This window comes from Schistocerca cancellata, chromosome 12, assembly GCF_023864275.1.
Source record: "Schistocerca cancellata isolate TAMUIC-IGC-003103 chromosome 12, iqSchCanc2.1, whole genome shotgun sequence".
Taxonomy (NCBI): Eukaryota; Metazoa; Arthropoda; class Insecta; order Orthoptera; family Acrididae; genus Schistocerca; species Schistocerca cancellata.
Window position 1 is genome coordinate 134039805 of NC_064637.1, and position 19131 is coordinate 134058935.

The 19131-nt window shown below is 40.9% G+C and overlaps 1 protein-coding gene across 1 annotated transcript in view; it reads left to right on the forward strand.

Moving 5' to 3' along the window:
• Positions 1-53: 53 nt before the first annotated feature.
• Positions 54-19131, forward strand: part of LOC126109868 (FAST kinase domain-containing protein 4) — an 80979-nt gene continuing 61901 nt past the window's right edge. Inside the window, exons 1-3 of the mRNA XM_049914934.1 lie at positions 54-605; positions 12823-13005; positions 18661-18846. Of these exons, the coding sequence (XP_049770891.1) occupies positions 444-605; positions 12823-13005; positions 18661-18846 (531 nt within the window). The 5' untranslated portion in view covers positions 54-443. The remainder of the gene's footprint in view (positions 606-12822; positions 13006-18660; positions 18847-19131) is intronic.

Sequence of the window (19131 nt, forward strand, 5' to 3'; positions counted from 1 at the left end):
TTACTATGGTAACGATGCGCAGATATCAGAGATATTATTGTGAAATCATGTGTCGAAAGGTGGGCGAATGGAAGATCTTCAGGTGCAAGATCATTTATGTTATTTAATTTTGTGTTAGTAAATCTTCATTACTTTAGCACATAAACACGGTGGAAAATAAGACGTCATGTCATCCACTTACGACGCTTGGACATACAATTAAAAAATCTCGTTCAGCGTGTGGAACAGACGCAGTCGTCTTGATCCCATGAGAGGTAAATTATAAAAGGCTAGGATTCTGATTGAATCCTGAAAAAATAGTGAAGAAAATAATGTCATGGCACGCTAAATGTTGTGTGTAGAAGAAAATACTACGGGCTCTTCCTGCGTTTAGCAGCTGTGTATTTTGCGTTTAAGGTTATGTGGGATTTGAACTTTGAAGACGGAACATCTAGTTAAGTGATATGATTTTTCGCAGCATTATGCTGCGTTCAGTTTCTATGTCTAGTTGGCGCGGATTGCTAAGAGCAACTGCTCTGCCTTTGACGAGGCTTTCTAGTTCCTCGGCAACGGCAGCAACTGGCCCCGTTGCAGTCCCTTGCGAAGCCGAAGACACATCAGATAAGGTACGTTCCGTAAGACCGTAAAACATTTATTAGCTATCAAGAAATCAATCTCTCTGGTGTAATATTAATATAATAATATCAGTCCATGTTCACCAGTGCCTGTGCTATATGTAGCAACCAGAACACCATTAGCTGTGTATGTTAGTTTTATTTAGGCCTAATTGCAACCGGTTTCGGTGATGGAGTCCGCAATCTTCAGGCCCTTCTGAGATACACCTATTGTTGAAGTTGATTGCCGCCGTCACAAGATAAAGCTGATGAAGGTAACAGTAGCAATCTACTTCAACAAGAGATGCATCCCAGAAGGGGCTTGAAGATGGTGGATTGTATCACTGAAACTTGATGCTAATACACATAGTTGATGGTGTTATTGTTGCTATGCTGAATGAAACAAGTGCTGTCCCATTTCTTATTACAAGATGGATGTACAGAAATACCAATGCTAGTACACTGTTTTTCTACACATGTACATCATCAGATAACATCCCCTCTGTGAACACCATTCTTAGGTCTCTAGTGCCTTGTGTACCCTTTTTGAACACGTTCGTGTAAAAATCATACAGACATTTAGCTGTAATTCCTCTTAAACCATCATATTCCTCTTCTGTACCTATTTCCCATGTCTATTGGGATCAGTTCTCCTAGTCTTGTTACACTATTCTGAATTCGCCATACATAAATGTTTTTACAGTTGTGTAATTTATTTCTGCAGTTAGTGTTTTATGTTTGCAACTATTACATTCAGTATAGTCTAATAACAGGTATATTAGGGGATTATGTGTAGTCTGGACCTGTTATCAATATACCTAGTTTCGTACATTGTCCCAAGAATATTTTATGATGTACTGTACACCAGAGATTCTGAATGTAGAGTGTAGGCCTGTTTCTCTTTAGCAATTGGGCCTACTCATCAACTACTCCCTGCCTGTTCATGCCATTTATATGCTCAAATAATTTATCATTGTTAACTAGGTTATTTTCAAAACAAAACGAAAATCTGAGATTGCAATTAATAATATCTGCTAAGTTAAAATGTTCATATTTTTCCATGCAAACTCTGAAATTTCCTTTGTGTCTGTATTTACTCTATTCAGATAACATGTTATGGTCTGCCTGCCAAAAACATTCTCAACCCAAACAAATTCTTTAGCTAGCTCATTTCATTAAGTGTCTTTTGTAGATGTTAGTGCCATTCATTACTCAACTGAGAAACTTGCAGAATACAAACAACATTTTGCATTTAGTGAAGTGGCTATGGTAATCCTCTATTAGGACATTATGTCTGAAGTTCATGAGAGAAGTGTCACAGAACAGGAGGTAGTTATCACATCACACGTAATGTTCCGATCACAGGTCTAATGAAACACATGACTCATTGGTATATTGTATGATATGTGACATCATATGTTATGTAGTGGTTTACACTGTTTGCATTTGTATGTTTCAGTTGTGGATATCATACACGCATGTTGTTCACAATATGTCATTTAGTTCTTGTGGTTTAGATCATGTTATTTTCCAAACTCTGTACATACATGTCTAGTGGAGATAGTGAGTGTATTGACATTTGTGATACTTCTATCAAGTCAAGAGGAGCATTCGATAAATGTTAATGGCTGCTGTGATGTAACATTTTGCTGTGTATTTTCACAGTTTGGTTGCCAATTGGTGAAACCATATGTGAAAGCAAAAAATCCTGTTTTTGGTGGCAGACTGATCTGTAGATTAGCCCATTTGAAAAATCGCACTTATTAATGTTATAGTTACAGTGTTCTTTACGAGGGTCATTGCGTGTTTCCTATGTTACTGCTCAAGGCTGATGGGAAGCGTCAAACATTTCTCTTTATCTTTCTATCTGCTTGGACCATTGACCATTAGCATTTTTGTTTTAAATGGAGGTTGTGGTGAAAGATGTGTTGCGTAGCCCAAAGTCTGGATTAGGTTTGGAAGGTGGTTGTTTACTTGTGAGTTGGCAAAGGCAACTAATGTGATAGGAGAATTGGAAATACGGAAGCGTCCGATCCCGCCCGTCTGCTTTGACCCATGACATCACAAATACGGCGGAAATGACCATAAGCCACAATTCCAACATGGCGCATATAAAGTCGTTACGTACACATTGTGAGGATGAAAATACATCGAAAAACAAACACACACACATTCCACAAAAAGCCTAATGACACTAACGGGACAAGCGTGGGAAATAGGGGGTTTTTGGTTGAGGACAAACTAAATATAAACAAATTTAGACACCCATCCCAATACAAAACCATTCAAAAGACAAAAAAAAAAAAAAAAAAACCGACATCACAAAGCTCCCCAAAGCACAATATCATCTGGAATTGGACACTTCCCTTGACCATTATAGCTCTACAGCAGCTCCCGATCCCATAAATTGGGATCGAACACTTCCCTTGACTTATATAGCTCTACAGCAGCTCCCGATCCCATCTCCCAATACAAATACATTGGGATCGAACACTTCCCTTGAACTATATAGCTCAACAGCAGCTCCCAATCCCATCTCCCAATACAAATACCAACTACACCGCCACACATTGGGAGCGAACACTTCCCTTGATCTATATAGCTCAACAGCAGCTCTGAACCCCATCTCCCAATACAAATACTAACATACACCGCCACACATTGGGATCGAACACTTCCCTTGACCTATATAGCGCAACAGCAGCTCCCGATCCCATAAGTTGGGATCTAACACTTCCCTTGACCTATGTAACTCAAAAACATCTCCCAATACCAATACCAATCTTCACAGCCACACGTTTCAATGAAACACTTCCCTAGACCCCAACACACAACACATACACCTAAAACAAAACAATAAAAACTTACCACAAGAAAGTTCCGGTGCCACAAACTAGGTTGGCCACCACAATCACACACAGGAGCGCACGCGTGCGCGCGCGCACACACACACACACACACACACACACACACACACACACACACACACAAACCAATGAAAAAATACTCAACCAAAAGAAAGACCCAACCCACCCACACCTCAACCCTCCCCCCCCAACCACCTCAATTTCCCCCACCCCCCACCCCAAAATAAAAAACCCACAAACAAAAACTAAATGCAACATAAAAAAATCCCAATCACACACTACAACTCAACAAAAACTTCAACAAAATAGATCCTCCACAACTAAAACACAAACCAACACACTCCCCACCCCTCCCCTTCACAAACACTCTAACGTGAAATAAACCACCCACCCCACCCTGAGCCGCAGCCAGCCACCCACCTACCCAGACCATCCTAACCAACCACTTTTGGCCTATATATTTTACTGACAGCCCTTAAGAAAACCCGAAGAACACAATAGCCCTCAGGGACACTCTTCCGCCAATCTAAATGAGACTGAAGGTTGGAAGAGCGCCCCTTCCCCCTCCCAAGAACTGACTTAACAGCCCCCCACATCCCCTCTATTGTATTGGTGCAAGCCCCCGTCTCATAATTTTTGAACTCTTAAGCTATGGTTAACTACTAAATGATGGAATCCCCTCTCACCCAACCCCCTATACGAAGAAAATGCATCTGAAACTACTGTGGACCCCGGTTCTATGTACTCCTCAATTAATCCCTCTAATTCGGCCTTAGACCTTCCTTCCACAACCCTAAAACCACATTCAGAACACCCACCCCCGGAACAACAGCCGTCCACACCCAGAGACCAACAACAGACTTACCCTCCCATACTTCCTTTTCCCAAACTGCGACTCGTCCACCTCCACAACAACAATGGCGCTAATGACCATAGCAGTTTTGCGCCCTAAAACAAAAAAAAAAAAAAAACCTCCACATCAACCTCATGCCCCCCCCCAGCTTACACCTGTACTTAATTAACTCGGAACACACTTCACGGCAAAAAGAAAACCAATCAAGCTCACCCCTCTCCCTCACACCAGTTTCATGTGCGCAAAAACTGTGTGGGGATCTATAACAAAAGTAATAAGTCACCAGTACAATCTCGCGCATGCCCAACCTAGACTTCTCGAACCAGGTACTGCGCCGTATGGAACGCCAAATGTCGTCTTTCTGACAGCGCCACATATAACCGTCCCTGGTCTGAGAGCCCGGAACTTTAGCCAACTTCATTTCTTTGCCGCAAACATAGCATTTGACAACCTTGGCAATTAAGCCGAAAAGCTGCAAAAACTTAATGAGCTCTAAAGGGGTGTTCCCCATCATAGCCCTCAGACGCGCACTGTTAATTTTGTCTGTCATATCCATTCCTGAACAAAAAACAACAACCGATTAAATTTAATAAAAATACCACACGGCGTACAGCGAACAACACTAAATTAACCTTCACACAAAACCACAAAATCGTTAACTCACTGAAACGAATTCCACTTCAAACACACTTGAACAATACTCGATAATGAGCAACAGCAAACTGAGCCCATTACACCACACAAACGAAAACCCTGAACGTACCACCAGAGGGCACAAAAAACCACAACGCGACGACATCTACAAACACACCACACTCACAAACCAAACTCCGCGCCGTCATGACATCACATACCACAAGACCCTTACATCATGGGTCAAAGCCGACACTTGGGATCGGACACTTCTGTTGACCCGGAGAATCATTGTCTTTCATACATTAAGCACTCTATTACTTCATTTATGTCTCTGACAAATATTGATATTTTCACACAGTAGTCTGATGTTTTCAAATTTTTAATATTTTTGAAGCGTTTGATACCAGAATATCGCTACCCAAATTCCCGTGGGGGTTTTGTTAGTTTGTCAGTTTTTGGTTAGCCAATTTCTTGGGTTATTAGAGATGTCATCCATTGGTCATCTATTTCTGTTTGTATCTCTGCCTTGTTAATGACATCATTGATTTATTGGCACAGTGCTACTTTGTTTACCATCTTGTATTCACTACTTGCTGTCATTTTGTTTTAAAATTTAGTTGTTCAAAATGTAGAATTGTAGTCATTGAAGAATTTAGGAGATCACAAATGTTCCTACATACCTCTCTTATGAGACCTCAATAATAGAATTATTGTAAATACTGAAGTTTTGAAGATAGATGAGGCAAAGTTTATTCCATCTGCTGCCCACATTATGGCTATTATTTTCTGGTAGGCGAAAGGGATTATCCTTGTAGGCTGTTTCAAAGTTTGAAACATAACTCCCGACATCTATCCTAGTCTTGTGGTCCAAGTGGACAGAGAAGTACAGGAGAAGGGCATCTTTAAATGTCAGCGTTTTTGAAAATATGATTCTGGGCCTCTGAATAAATGTGACGAGTTTTGCCATAAGCACTTCACCTCAGTTTATTAGCAGTAGCTACAGTGGCCTGAAATGTATACACATTTTCACTTACTGTATACCTCCGAATCTTGGACGACTCCGAATGTAAGGTGGTCCCCCATTGTTCAATAAGGAATTACAGAGAAACATGTATACACATACCCGGTTTATTCTGAATACTTACAAATGGTTACCTTATTACAGGGAACTCAAGGAGACAATAAGAGTATTGGTATAAAGAAAATAAAATCAGATAAAGACCTCCATTAGTCAGATACAGATGCCACTTAGCCCCTCTCAGTGTAATGGGCCACAGAATCTGCAGTGTCACTGTTGTGGTTGTCTTGCATTTCTTTCCATGCTAGATTATCTTCACACCCATGCATTTGTTACACAGAACTTCTTAAAGACATTCACATCTAGTACATTTGATGTACTAGATATTTGTGTGTCCAAGCAGTCTGGATCCATTACACAACTTCCTGGTCGGATTCGGACTTGACTATCGTGAAGTAACCAGTTGCTATACAGCTGTGTCAGCTGGTCTTTAAATTGCTTATTCACCACGACGTCTAACACTTGTAGTTGTGAAGTCATACCTCCTGGAATGATAACAAGACCTGTGTTTAATTTCAGGATTTCTGTCTTCACTGCTGGTGTCAGATGCCCCTTGAAAGCACCAAGGATCAACACCCCACAATTCTTTATAAGAGCACCTGGTCTCCTGTACAGAGGTTGTATGGAGCTAATCTATATCAAACTTATCAGTCATCCATCCTTTTCTGTTGCAACGAAATATACCAAGTGGCAGCACTTTCTTTTTGTCGTAGTTTTACGATTGAGGATGACATAAGGTTGCATTTTATTCCATCAACAAGCACACATATCATCATGGTGATTCATGATTTCTCATTGCCCGTAGTGTCAACCAATACACTTTTGTTGCCTTTCTTTTCAACTGTTGTACAGGATGCAATCACAAAGCAAACAGGTGACTTGTCAGCATTTTCAGTTCGTGCTGAGAGGTAACACGTTCGTTTCTCTGTCTTATAATGTGTCACTAATACACAACAAACTTCCCACACATAGCAACAAGTCCAGTGTGTCGCATCATCCTTATACCCCACCCAAATGTAGCTTTAAATTGGACACCACATACCTGTGCCAGTTCACATGCTTTATTTCATATGACATTGTACGAAACGGCTATTCCTTCTTTATGTTTCTCGCGCTCAAATGCCACTAGTTCAGTTTCAGTATTTTCAAAATATCCACACTGTGGGGCACTGAAAGCTTTCCTAGTCAACTTCGCATTTTTCAAATGTCCTTTGTCCTTTTGCCATCTTGAAATATGCATCATAGTAACACCTGCATCCTGTTGAAAATTTCAATGTTGGGTCGCATTGCTCCTTGATATGATCCATTACATGCCTTACTATGCAGTTCAGAAGTGGGATCTCCAAAGTCAAACAACAACTAATTTAAAAAAATTGCCACAATAAACGCATCCTTCTATCATACAACAATGCTCAAAGTGCATGTGTACATTCGAGGTTAAAGCGGTAGGTGTGGCAGGAAGCAGAGGTACAGCTTAAGTTTGAGGTTCCATACAGTAAAGAAAAGAAAAGTTCTGTATCATATGCCGCAAATGCGAGACAACCCTCTGCTTCTGGGCATTAAATTTTGGGCAAAAACTTTGTCTTGGATCAGAGATATACAGTACATGCAGCTCTTAATTTACATATTCTGTTGTTTTTGCTTGGTTTGTTGCAGTCCTGTGTGAACCTCTTATATCCGAGTAACTATTGCAACTTCCAGCCATTTGAAGGTACTTACTCTATTTGTTCCCAACATTCCCTATCATTATCATACTGTTTCTCCCTTTATGCCTCAGGGTGTGTCCTATCAACTGATTCTTTCCATTAGTCAAGTTATGCCACAGGTTTCTTTTCTCCCCAATGCTATTCAGTACCTCCTCATTGGTTACATGATCTGTCCATCTAATACCAAGCAGTTATCTGTATCACCACATTTCAAAAGCTTCTGTTCTCTTTATGTCTGAATGGATGTTCCATGTTTCACTTCGGTACCAGGTGACAATCCATACAAGTACCTTCATAAAAGACTTCCTAACACTTAAATTTGTATTAGTCATTAACAAATTCTTCTTTTCCAGAAATTCTCTTCATGATATAGTCAGTATGCATTTTATGTCTTTTCTACTTTGGCCCTCATCAGTTATTTTACTGCCCAAAAAGCAGAACTCATTTCCTAATTTAGTTCCCTCAGCATCGCCTGGTTCTGTTTGACTACATTCCATTCCCTTGTTTTATTTCTGTTAATATTCATCTTATATCCTCCACTCCAGACACTGTTCATTTCGTTCACGTGCTCTTCCAAGTCGTCCTCTGTCTCTGACTGAATTACAGTGTCAACAACAAACCTCAGCATTCTTATTTCTAGTCCCTGAACTTTAATTCCCTTTCCAAATTTCTCCTTGATTTTTTTACTCCTTGCTTAGTGTGCAGACTGAATAACATTGAATATAGGCTACAACATAGTCTCACTTCCTTCTCACTGCTTTTGTTTTATGTCCATCAGCTCTTTATAGCTGCACTCTAGTTTCTGCACAAGTCGTAAATAACCTCTCACTCCTTTTATTTATCCCTGTTACTTTAGAATTTCAAAAAAGATAGTCTGCTCAATAACTGTCAAAAAGCCTTCTCTAAATCTATAAATGCTATGGACTTTCTTTAACCTGCCTTGTAAAATAACTCAGAGGGTCAGTGTTTCTTCATTCTACCAGAACTTTCCTTACAAGATAGTATCACAGTATCATATATTCCAATTCATCTTCATCTACTGTCCACCTCGATAGCTGAGTGGTCATTGCTACAGAATGCCACGCTAAGGACAGGGTTGGAGATTTTCTCCAGTCAGGAACTGGATATTGTGTTGTCTTCATCATCATCATCATCATCATCATCATCATCATCATCTCATCTCATCACATCACGTGCTCTATCATCTACACTGTGAGAACAACTGACACTAAATTATTTTTTCTGGAGGGCCACTTGAATTCGCATGCATAATGACCTGAGTGCCCAACTTCAGTGTTAATTAGCTCCAAAATGGTGAATCATATGGAATCTTTTTCTTAACAATTATCTCTCAGTGCAACTTACACTGCTACATACTTAGAAACTTATCAGACTGTTTCTGGCCACTCTGTATATTGCTGTCACCTTTCAGCATCCATTTCATTGCTTGCCACCTGAGCTCTTGTTATTCATACAGTTCCTTTTTTGTTTTCCCTCCCTCCGTCCCCACTCACTCACTCAGCTCTTCCTGCTGGTCCATTTTAGGCATACTGTAAATCTCATTTCCTAGATGAACAAGAATGTGTCAGAATCAGAACTTTTTATGGCAATGGAAGAACTGAGAGATTGTTGGATCATGTAGCTTTTCACCAGATTTGGCACCCTTTGACTTCTGCAACTACAAATATACTTCACAGTTGACTGCATGGTATGTGACAAAGGGTACTTTGTACCACTATTTGTCATTTTCTGTCCTGTTCCAGTCATGTATTGAGGGGGGAGAAATGACTTTTTGTTTGGTTCTGTATATGCTCTTTCCTCTTTTATCTTATGGCTATGATCCCAATGCAAGATATACAAAAGACACAGCAAAATTGTCTCAATCCTTCTTCGAATACCAATCCATTAAATTGGGTAACAGTGTTTCACAAGAACAATGTCACCTTCATTTCAGTGATTGCCATTTAAGATCTCTGAGCATCTATGTTAGACTTTCGTGTAGACTACACTGAACTGTGATCTTACCAGTTCTTCTTGAGATTAGTTTGTTGTCTGCCATCATACCTGGTTGATAAGTATCCCAAACATTGGAGCAGTACTCTAGAACTTGTCATACTAAAGTCTTGACTGCTTTTTCCATTTGCAGAACTCTGCCCACAAACCAAAGTCCGTTTTTCACCTTCCCTAATACTGATCTTGTGTGTTCATCCCATTTACTATTGCTATTCAGTATTACTTGTAAGTATTTCAATGACGTGACATGCTCCTCCAGATGATTACTGCTAAACCACGAAGAAGAAAAACGAAGTACAGTGTCAAAAGGACGGTTCACCCCCCACCCCCCTCAGCTTCCCATGTTGCCCAGAATGTTTCTCCAGGGTCTCATTTTATATAGACGCTTGAAATTTTCTCTGGCTTTAGTGGATCTAAAACTGAAATTAATCCTCAGAGTCTTTGTGGTAGCACGACAAAATAAAATACTCCAGCTATAAAGCTGCTACAATTGAGTGTTTAGGGGCTGATGACTGTGACAGCTGATGAAAGAGAGAACTATAACATTAGTATTACGGGTTGGGTGGAGAGAGGATTAAAAGAGAAATGCTTGTCTTTGTTCCAAGATTCTTTCACATGTAAATAGATTTGTAGAGAAGAGGGAAATATTTATTTATTTTCTGTGTCTGATTAAGTAAGTTGTCTTCAGAAAATTGTGGGCCAAACAGCTTTGCTATTAATTTTAAATTCATGCCTAAAACAGTCCCTTAGGCTGTGGCTAGGCTATTTCTCTGCAATTTTCTCCCTTCTTTCCTTCCTTACTCTCTTCCTCCCTTCTAAGAATGGTAGTCCATCAAAATTTTCAGGAGAGCTTCAGCTCTCCTCAATATTTCGAAAGCAGAAGAGAGATACTGCCGGAAGTAAAGCTTCAAGTGTGGGTCGTAAGTCATATGCCATAATAGATAGCTCAGTTGATAAGAGAATCCTCTGTCAAAGTCAAGATTCTGGGCTCGAGTCCCAGTTTGGAACATTGTTTTGATTTATCAGAAAGTATCATCTGTAAGCTTGTAGAATTCTCAGGTTTCTGCCCGGGCCTCGTCGTAAGTTCTTCGTGATATTTCGTCAAACAAACTTGTTGCCATCTTCAGGTGGTTCCTGAGGGCTGCATCTCGGCTTGTGTCAGCTTCCCATATTGAGTGGCAGTTACCCTCCATCACTCTGCTCCTGTCAGTATCCGCGCAGCTGCCATGGTTGTTAGGGTAGTGACACCCGCATGCAAACTGTGGTCTTCAGTGTCCATGTTATTACCATTGGATGCTAAACTTAGTGTGCGAGAATGCGTTGCTTTTTCTGAACTCGGTGCACGGTCCCATACCTGACTTAGTTGTTGACCAATGTCTCTGTTAATTAGACCATCTTGGACTCTAATTTCAATGAGCGTGTTAGTCGTGCAGTCCCGGAAGGAGGAAGATTGCCGAACTATCTTGATTTGTCATAATCTTACAGTATGGCTGTGGTCGGCCACGGCAGATTTGGTGGTCTGGCAAAATTCAATGTGATATCTATGTTCACGGCACCTTTCTTTTTCTGAGTGTACATTTTGTTCACACCTAGCCAAGTAGGCAGTCTTCTTCATTCTGCGAGTGTGTGGTAAAAGAGGCTATTGAGGTTAGGGTCCGAGATGATGTAAGTAACAAAGATTGTGGCCTACAACTGAGTCAGTTGTGCAGTGCTGCACTGAGTCCAGAAAAAGCAAAGCGTTCCTGTGCCCTGAGGTTTGGATCTGGCAGTGATAGCATGGACACAGAAGACAGTTTGTTGCTGGGTGAGTTTATTGATGCAGCAAGACATTGGCTCCGACATAGAGAGGTAGATTAGATTAGATTAGATTAATACTTGTTCCATAGATCATGAATACGACACTTCGTAATGATGTGGAACGTGTCAGGTTAATAAAAGATGTCTGTACAAGATATTACATTACACAAAATATTGCATGACAATAATGTTTAAGTTCCCTCCCCCCCAATTTATATCTAAAAATTCAGCCAATGAGTAGAAGGTGTTGTCATCAAGAAGTTCTTTTAATTTATTTTTAAATGTTAGTTGGCTATCTGTCAGGCTTTTGATGCTGTTTGGTTGGTGACCAAAGACTTTTGTGGCAGCATAATTTACCCCTTTCTGTGCCAAAGTCAGATTTAACCCTGCATAGTGAAGATCATCCTTTCTCCTGGTGTTTTAGCTATGCACACTGCTATTACTTTTGAACTGGGTTGGATTATTAACAACAAACTTCATAAGTGAATATATATACTGTGAGGATCCCTAGAACCTTAGATATCTGCAGGATGACCGTGGGTGGACTCCAGCAATTATTCTGATTACACGGATTACACGTTTTTGAGCAATGAATACTTTTCTACTCAATGATGAATTACCCCAGAATATGATGCCATTCGAAAGCAGTGAATGAAAGTAGGCATAGTAAGGTAATTTACTGAGATTCTTATCCCCAAAATTTGCAATAAGCCTAATAGCATATGTAGCTGAACTCAGACGTTTCAGCAGACCATCAATGTGTTGCTTCCAGTTTAAATTCTCATCAATGGGCACACCTAAAAATTTTGAAAATTCTGCCTTAGCTACAGACTTCTGTTCAAAGTCTATATTTATTACTGGAGTTGTGCCATTTACTGTACGGAACTGAGTATACTGTGTTTTATCAAAATTTAAAGAGAGTCCGTTTGCTGAGAACCACTTAATAATTTTGTGAAATGGTAGAATGGTACAGGCTCTCCCAGTAAGATGGTGTAACACTATCACATTGAATGGAGATTATGTTAAAAATAGGGGTCTGTAGCCAAAAGAATGGAGAGTAATATGGTGTATTGAACTCTTGATTAAAATCAGCCTGCTTTCGGAAGAATATTGTTGCTTTACTTATTGATCACCCCTTCTATCTACGGTTAAAGTATGTGTTCCGTGGACAGTTCTCATTTATGTAATTCAGATAAACCAATATTGTGGGTGTAGGGCTTACAGTACAGTTTAGAGGAGATGGATTGGCACCAACACAGCTGCCACTTTTGTTTTGCAGACGGCAGAGGAGGCGTCGCAAGCAGTCGGTTCGGCGACCGCACCGGGTGGCTCGCAGCCTGCCCTCGGGACTGCCAGGAGGAAGGCTCTGGTTGCAGCCGCCATGGAGCTGAGCTCACCGGGGGCACCGCTGGCAGAGGAGGCCCCTGGTGGCACGGCACCGAAGGAGAAGAAAACAGCTGAGGTGGGTCCGGTGCACTCTTCATCACTGTGTTTCCTCTGTGAGCCAACGTGAAACTTTCGTGTGAAACTGTGGTAATCTGCCACGAGGGTGTTCAACACGATGGAGAGAGCGTGTGGTGATGCTACAATGAGTTGTGTGACATATTTTGACTGACATGTGCACTTCAAGACTGAAGGAATATCACTGGAAGACAAAGAGAGGAAAACACCCTGAAATGTCGAAACTGTGCAGCAACTTGTGCACAAGCATCATTGGAGAACAATTCATAGCATTGCTGCCATTGTCAGTGTGTTCTACAGAACAGTGTAGAAATTGCCATGTGTGACTGCAGCTCGTGTGTTGCTGCCAAGTTTGTCCCTAGGCTGCCAATCTGGGAGCAACAGGAACACCATCTCGGAATCCGCCGAGAACTCTGTCAGAGAGCTGTGGGTGACCCATCCTCCGTGTCGAGGATCATTATGGGTGCCAAAGTTGGCTCTGAGACAAATTAACAGTCTTCTCAGTGGAAGAGACTGTCATCTCCACGACCAAAAACAGTAAGGCAGGTCCACAGCCCTCCCGAGTGCACATTCGTTGTCATTTTTGACATTTTCAGCGTTCTGGGTCACAAATTTGTCCCCAAGTGCCAGACTGTCAGTAATGAGTTCTCCTGCCAGGTTTTAAGGCACATGAGGGAGAGGGCATTCAGTGAAAGCAAAGATGTCTGTGGTGCGAGAAAGACTGGCTGCTCCGTGTTGACAGTGCCTGCTGTCACCACTCTCTTCAGGTGTGAGTTTGTCACCAGTAACAAGATTATTGCACTTTTGCATCCAACATAAGTGCCAGATATGGCTCCCGTGCACTTTGCCATCTTTCTAAATCTGAATGTCCACCTCAAAAAGTTGCCATTTTGCCACAGTTGCAGAAATCCAACCTGAAGGTGCTCAACATACTTCAAAAACGAAACTTCTAGGACACATTTCAGCAGTGGCAGAAATGATGGGAGAACTGTGCAGTTGTGTGTGATGTGGCTGTTTTGAAGGTGATCTTGTGTAAATGTAGATAGACAAATAATGTACCGCCTCGTATCTCCTCCCACTTCATCCATTGTCTCCTCCCTAACCTCCGCAACATCCTTATGACGTTCCCAAATCATTCTCTTTGCCCGCAGAGTTGGTATCAGTGCAGTTGTCCCCACTGTATAATGTGCCCTGTGCCTCCTCCAGTATCACCCACCACAATCCTACAATATCAGAAGTGGAGCAACTTAACAAAACCATGCATCTTATTATGCAAATAACTTGTGTGAGCTTCACAGTGTTTTAAGATACGACTCCCACACTATTACCACATCTCCTCCTCTTTTTATTTGTCTTGTCCTAATGCTTAATTGCACTATTCACCTCTCTTCCCCCTACCCTGTCTTCACTTTTCACTCTATCTTCAACATCTCTGGAATGAACATGGTGCATCGCGTACTTACCAATGTACCATCTTTCACTTACTCTCTGTGTCCCACTTCATCTTTGTTTACCCTATTCATCGCAACATGTGGGTCTCTCTCAGCCCGGTTCTGAATGACCTGGCTTTCCTTTTTAACCTTCCCTGACCTATCCCCCTTTCCTCCCTGACAAAGGATGCACAGATGTAAGTCCATTTAACAATTAACTAGTAAAAAAATTCCAGAAATAGTATTTCATATTGTTTTGATATTGTTATTCTCAGCTAAAATCATACTTTTTAATCTGAAACACCATTTTTAACTCAATAGTGGTATAATATAATATCCTGGATGAGTATTATATAACAGTTTATTTCTAACATTTTTGCAGATATCTTACAGTATTGTAGGAGTAATATTATTTTATTCTTTTAGAACATCCAAACACATAATAAATAAAACATAAACTGTGGTTTTTAAGCATTGGACAAAGTCAGTGATTTACCAATGCTCTTTCAATCTTCTTCGCTATCATCACATGCTCCAGCCGTGTTGTTCCATTTAACACACACTTTGTAGAAAATCTCTTTGTCTCCTCCATGGGGAATGTATGACAGTGCTTGCTGAATGTCCGCTACTTTCTCGGTTTTGATGAGGATACTGCTTTCTGGTTATGCTATGATGCTGGGTAAAGCTATACTATTCGTGTTAGTAGGCTGTGCAAGCTTAAATGTATGATCTACAGGGCTTTGTATGTAAGGTGAAGTCATTACACATTCTTTCAGATCTGAAGAGTACTTAAATACCATATAGTCACCAGACTTAAATGTAACATGCTTAGATGGGTCACAGAATGTTTCACGGTTTCCATTGATAGTGTTGCTTACTAACACAACTGTGGACATCAGGTACTAACATACAGTATGTCACATGATTCCATCGTTTTCGCAGTGGTGACACTTTTTGAACTGTGAAAAATTATTGATGTGTGTAGGATAGGGGTATACACTCTGTCTTCTTTTCTACATTTCTTCACTGTCCCAAATACTCTATTATAGGGCAAAAAGGAATGTCCACAAATAGAAAATTTGTGAATAATAGTATTGAAACACTCTTTATCTGTGAGTGATAGAAACATTAGTATAACTGTACGATTCTTGTCTTGTCCCATGCATCCGTCAAAGTATACAAATCCACACAGAGTTTAGTGTTAAGGGGCCCGAAGTCCTGCTGATACTACTTGAAGAAATTGAAGCCTTGGTGTTTGTTCAAGGATTGGTTGGAGTAAAGTTCTTTTAACACTAATTAATGTATTTTTGACGGACTAAGGTGGTACAATGGTTAGCACTCTGGACTCACATTCTGGAGGTTGACAGTTTAAACCTGTGTCCAGCCAGCTCGATTTAGGTTTTCCGTAATTTCCCTAAATCACTTCACCCAAATGCTGTGATGGTTACTTTGAAAGGGCACGGCCAACTTCCTTCCCAATCCTTCCCTAATCCAGTGAGACCGATGACCTCGCTGTTTGGTCTCCTCCCCCCATCTGACCAACCAACGACCGACCGACCAAACTTATGTATTTTTGTGTCGAGATCCTGACAACATACTCTACTTTAAAAAAAGTAAAACTAACCTAAGTCCTTTCAACAACACGTGTTTCTAATGTGAATGCAATTATTGGTGCTCTCGGGTATTCAAAAGTGCGCACAAGATGGGTCCCATGCTGTTTTACTGAGGAAGACAAATCTCACAGAAAAACATTTGTTCTGAGTTGTTGCAAAGTTATGAAGTTGATGGGGAGGCCATCTCGGTATGAAACTAGGTTTCACCACTTTGAGCCTGAAACGAAAAGACAATTGATGGAATGGTTTCATCCTTACTCTCCACAGAAAAAAAAATTCAAATCAGTTGCTTCTGCTGTTATTATATCGTGAGGCTGTGTGTAATGCCAGGATAGTATTCATGTAAGACATTTTTGGGATGTTGAGGAAGTAATTTGTGCAGTGAAGAAATGGTTTTGTGGCCAAAGGACAGTGGATGATTGGAAATGAGTGATTTGGAGTGATGAATCATGCTCTACCGCATGGAAATCCGATGAAAAGGTTTAGGTTTGGCAGATGACTGCAGAATGTTACGTGCTACCATCAGTAGTTCCAGCGGTGAAGTACAGAGGTAGTAGCTTTACAGTATGGAGTTGTTTTTTGTGGTTAGGGTACACTCTCCTTATCGTGTTTATAAGAATGCTAACTGTGGGAGAATATGAACACATTTTACGGCATTGTGTACTGCATACAGTAGAGTAACAGTCCAGAAACTGTGATTGTTTATATCACCATGACACAGCATATGGTCATAAAGTAGCAATACGAGACAGTGGTTTGTGGACAGTAACATTCCTGAAATTGACTGACCTGCCTGAAGTTCTGAACTGAACCAAATGGGGAACAGCTCTGGGATGAGTTAGAACATCAACTTCATTCCCAGACCCCAGTGTCTGACATCTCTATCTTCTCTGGTACCGTCTTCTCAGGAAGAATACGCTGCACTTCCTATACAGACTTTCAGACACCTCATTGATAGTGTCCTCAGCAGAGCTCAAGCCATCGTATTGGTGAAGGGTGTACACACCTTATATTAATGTCCACTAATAGGTGTCCAAATACTTTTGATCAAATAGAGTATATGCTTTGTTCTACAGTTGGTATACACAAATAATGAATGTATTCCAGTTGCGACAGCACTGATGTACTTAGTTGTGGTGTTGATGTAAGTGTCTTATATTCTGGTAACTGTGGTTTTGAAAAGTCACACATTCAGACTATCTGTACCTCATTAGTTGTCATAAATTCATTTGTTCGTGGAGGTATATGCGTTATGCAAAGAGTAATAATAAATGTGACTGATTACAGTAATTTGTCACTTGAACTGACATTGTTAATGGTAACGACCATAGTTAAACCCAATTTGAAATGTTCACATTCAAAGTATAAGAGGCGTTCAAAAAGAAATGAGCCGGAGGCATAATTACAGAAACCCGTACCTGTATGTTAAAAGTATTGACCCTCGCTGTTAAGTAATTTTTCCCACTGTGACACTAGGTGGTGAATGGCTGTCTCGTAAAATTCCCGGGGCTGCAATGTTAACCAGTTCGGCATGCATAGCTGGATGTTGTCGTCTTAGGTGAATTGTTTTCCCCTCAGAACCTATTTAAGGGGACCAAAAATGGTGTGATCACAGGGAGAGATGTCCAGACTGTATGGAGGGTGGCCAAGAACCTGCATTTGAATTTCTGCACACGTGCCATTACTGTGTTGGCCGTATGAGGCTTTGCATTGTCGTGGAGCGGAATGACCCCATGAGTGAGATTGCCTGGTCATTTTTATTTGATCGCTTGGTGAAGGGTGGTCGAGGTGTGCGAGTAATGCTGGGCATTCACTGTTGTCCCGTTCTGCAGGAAGTGAATCAGAAGGGGGCCATCTTTGTCAAAGGAGAACGTCCGCATAACCTTTACTGCACTCGTGCGGACGACGACATCCAGCTGTGCATGCAGAACTGGTTAACATCGCAGCCCCGGGAATTTTATGAGACAGCCATTCACTGCCTTGTATCACAGTGGGACAAGTGTCTCAACAGCCAGGGTTAATACTTCTAACATACCGGTGCTGGTTTCTGTAATTATGCCTCTGGCTCATTTCTTTTTGAACGCCCCTTATATCTTATTTGTTGTTCTGTACATACCATTTTCTACTCATTGTAAAACTTGAAAAACAATGTGCTACATTTGTATATTGAATTAATTAGCAAGAAAACACATTTTTACGTGCTGCACATGAATTTTATTTATGCACCCAGACAGGTTGTGCTTTTTTAACAAGACATTGTCAGTAGGTGTAACATAACATTGTTACATTACTTAAGTACAGCAAGTACACGAAAAGTGGGACTTTCAACCTGTTTTCCACATGGCCGGAAAGTGAATGATCTTCAGTAACAAATTAGAAATGTTACTGACATCCACTGAGGGAGGACCCCTTGTTAAGAAGGTAAAAGGCATGTGGGTGTATAAATAACATTTGTGTGCAGCATGCAAAAACAAATTTTCTTTCTAACCACAATTTATGTATAGCTGCTGCAAAAATGTCCTCCGTAAGAAACTTCGTGAGTATGTGTTTTGAGATACTATAATATACCAAAAGAAAAGTTGTGTACATGCATCATTTTTGTTTCCGTTGCAGCCGTCAAGTGCACCGACAAAACAACCTGCTACACCTGTCGACAAACGAGAAATTAAACGACCACGAAAAGGCCCCGCAATGGCTACGTTATCTGCGACTGGGGATTTGAGTGTCATTTTGGGCATCACCGGTGACGATGAAGCGGCACGAATGGTGCCCAGTCTTTCGACAGACCAGAAAATAAGGGTGAGTACTGCTTACAGCGTGTAGTGGTTGGGAATTAATTGGCAGCTTTGAACTACACTGGGGATCAGGGCTCAAATCCTTATCGACCCTTTTATGAGCATTTACCAAATGGGCTACCCTGACGTATCTTGTAGCCCACATCACATATCTTTATAGCCAATATTTCATCCACAGCTACATCTACATATATACTCTGCAAGCCACCATACTGTGCATGGCAGAGGATACTTCGTACCCCTACTAGTCATTCCATTTTCTGATCCATGTGTTGATAGAGTGAGGGAA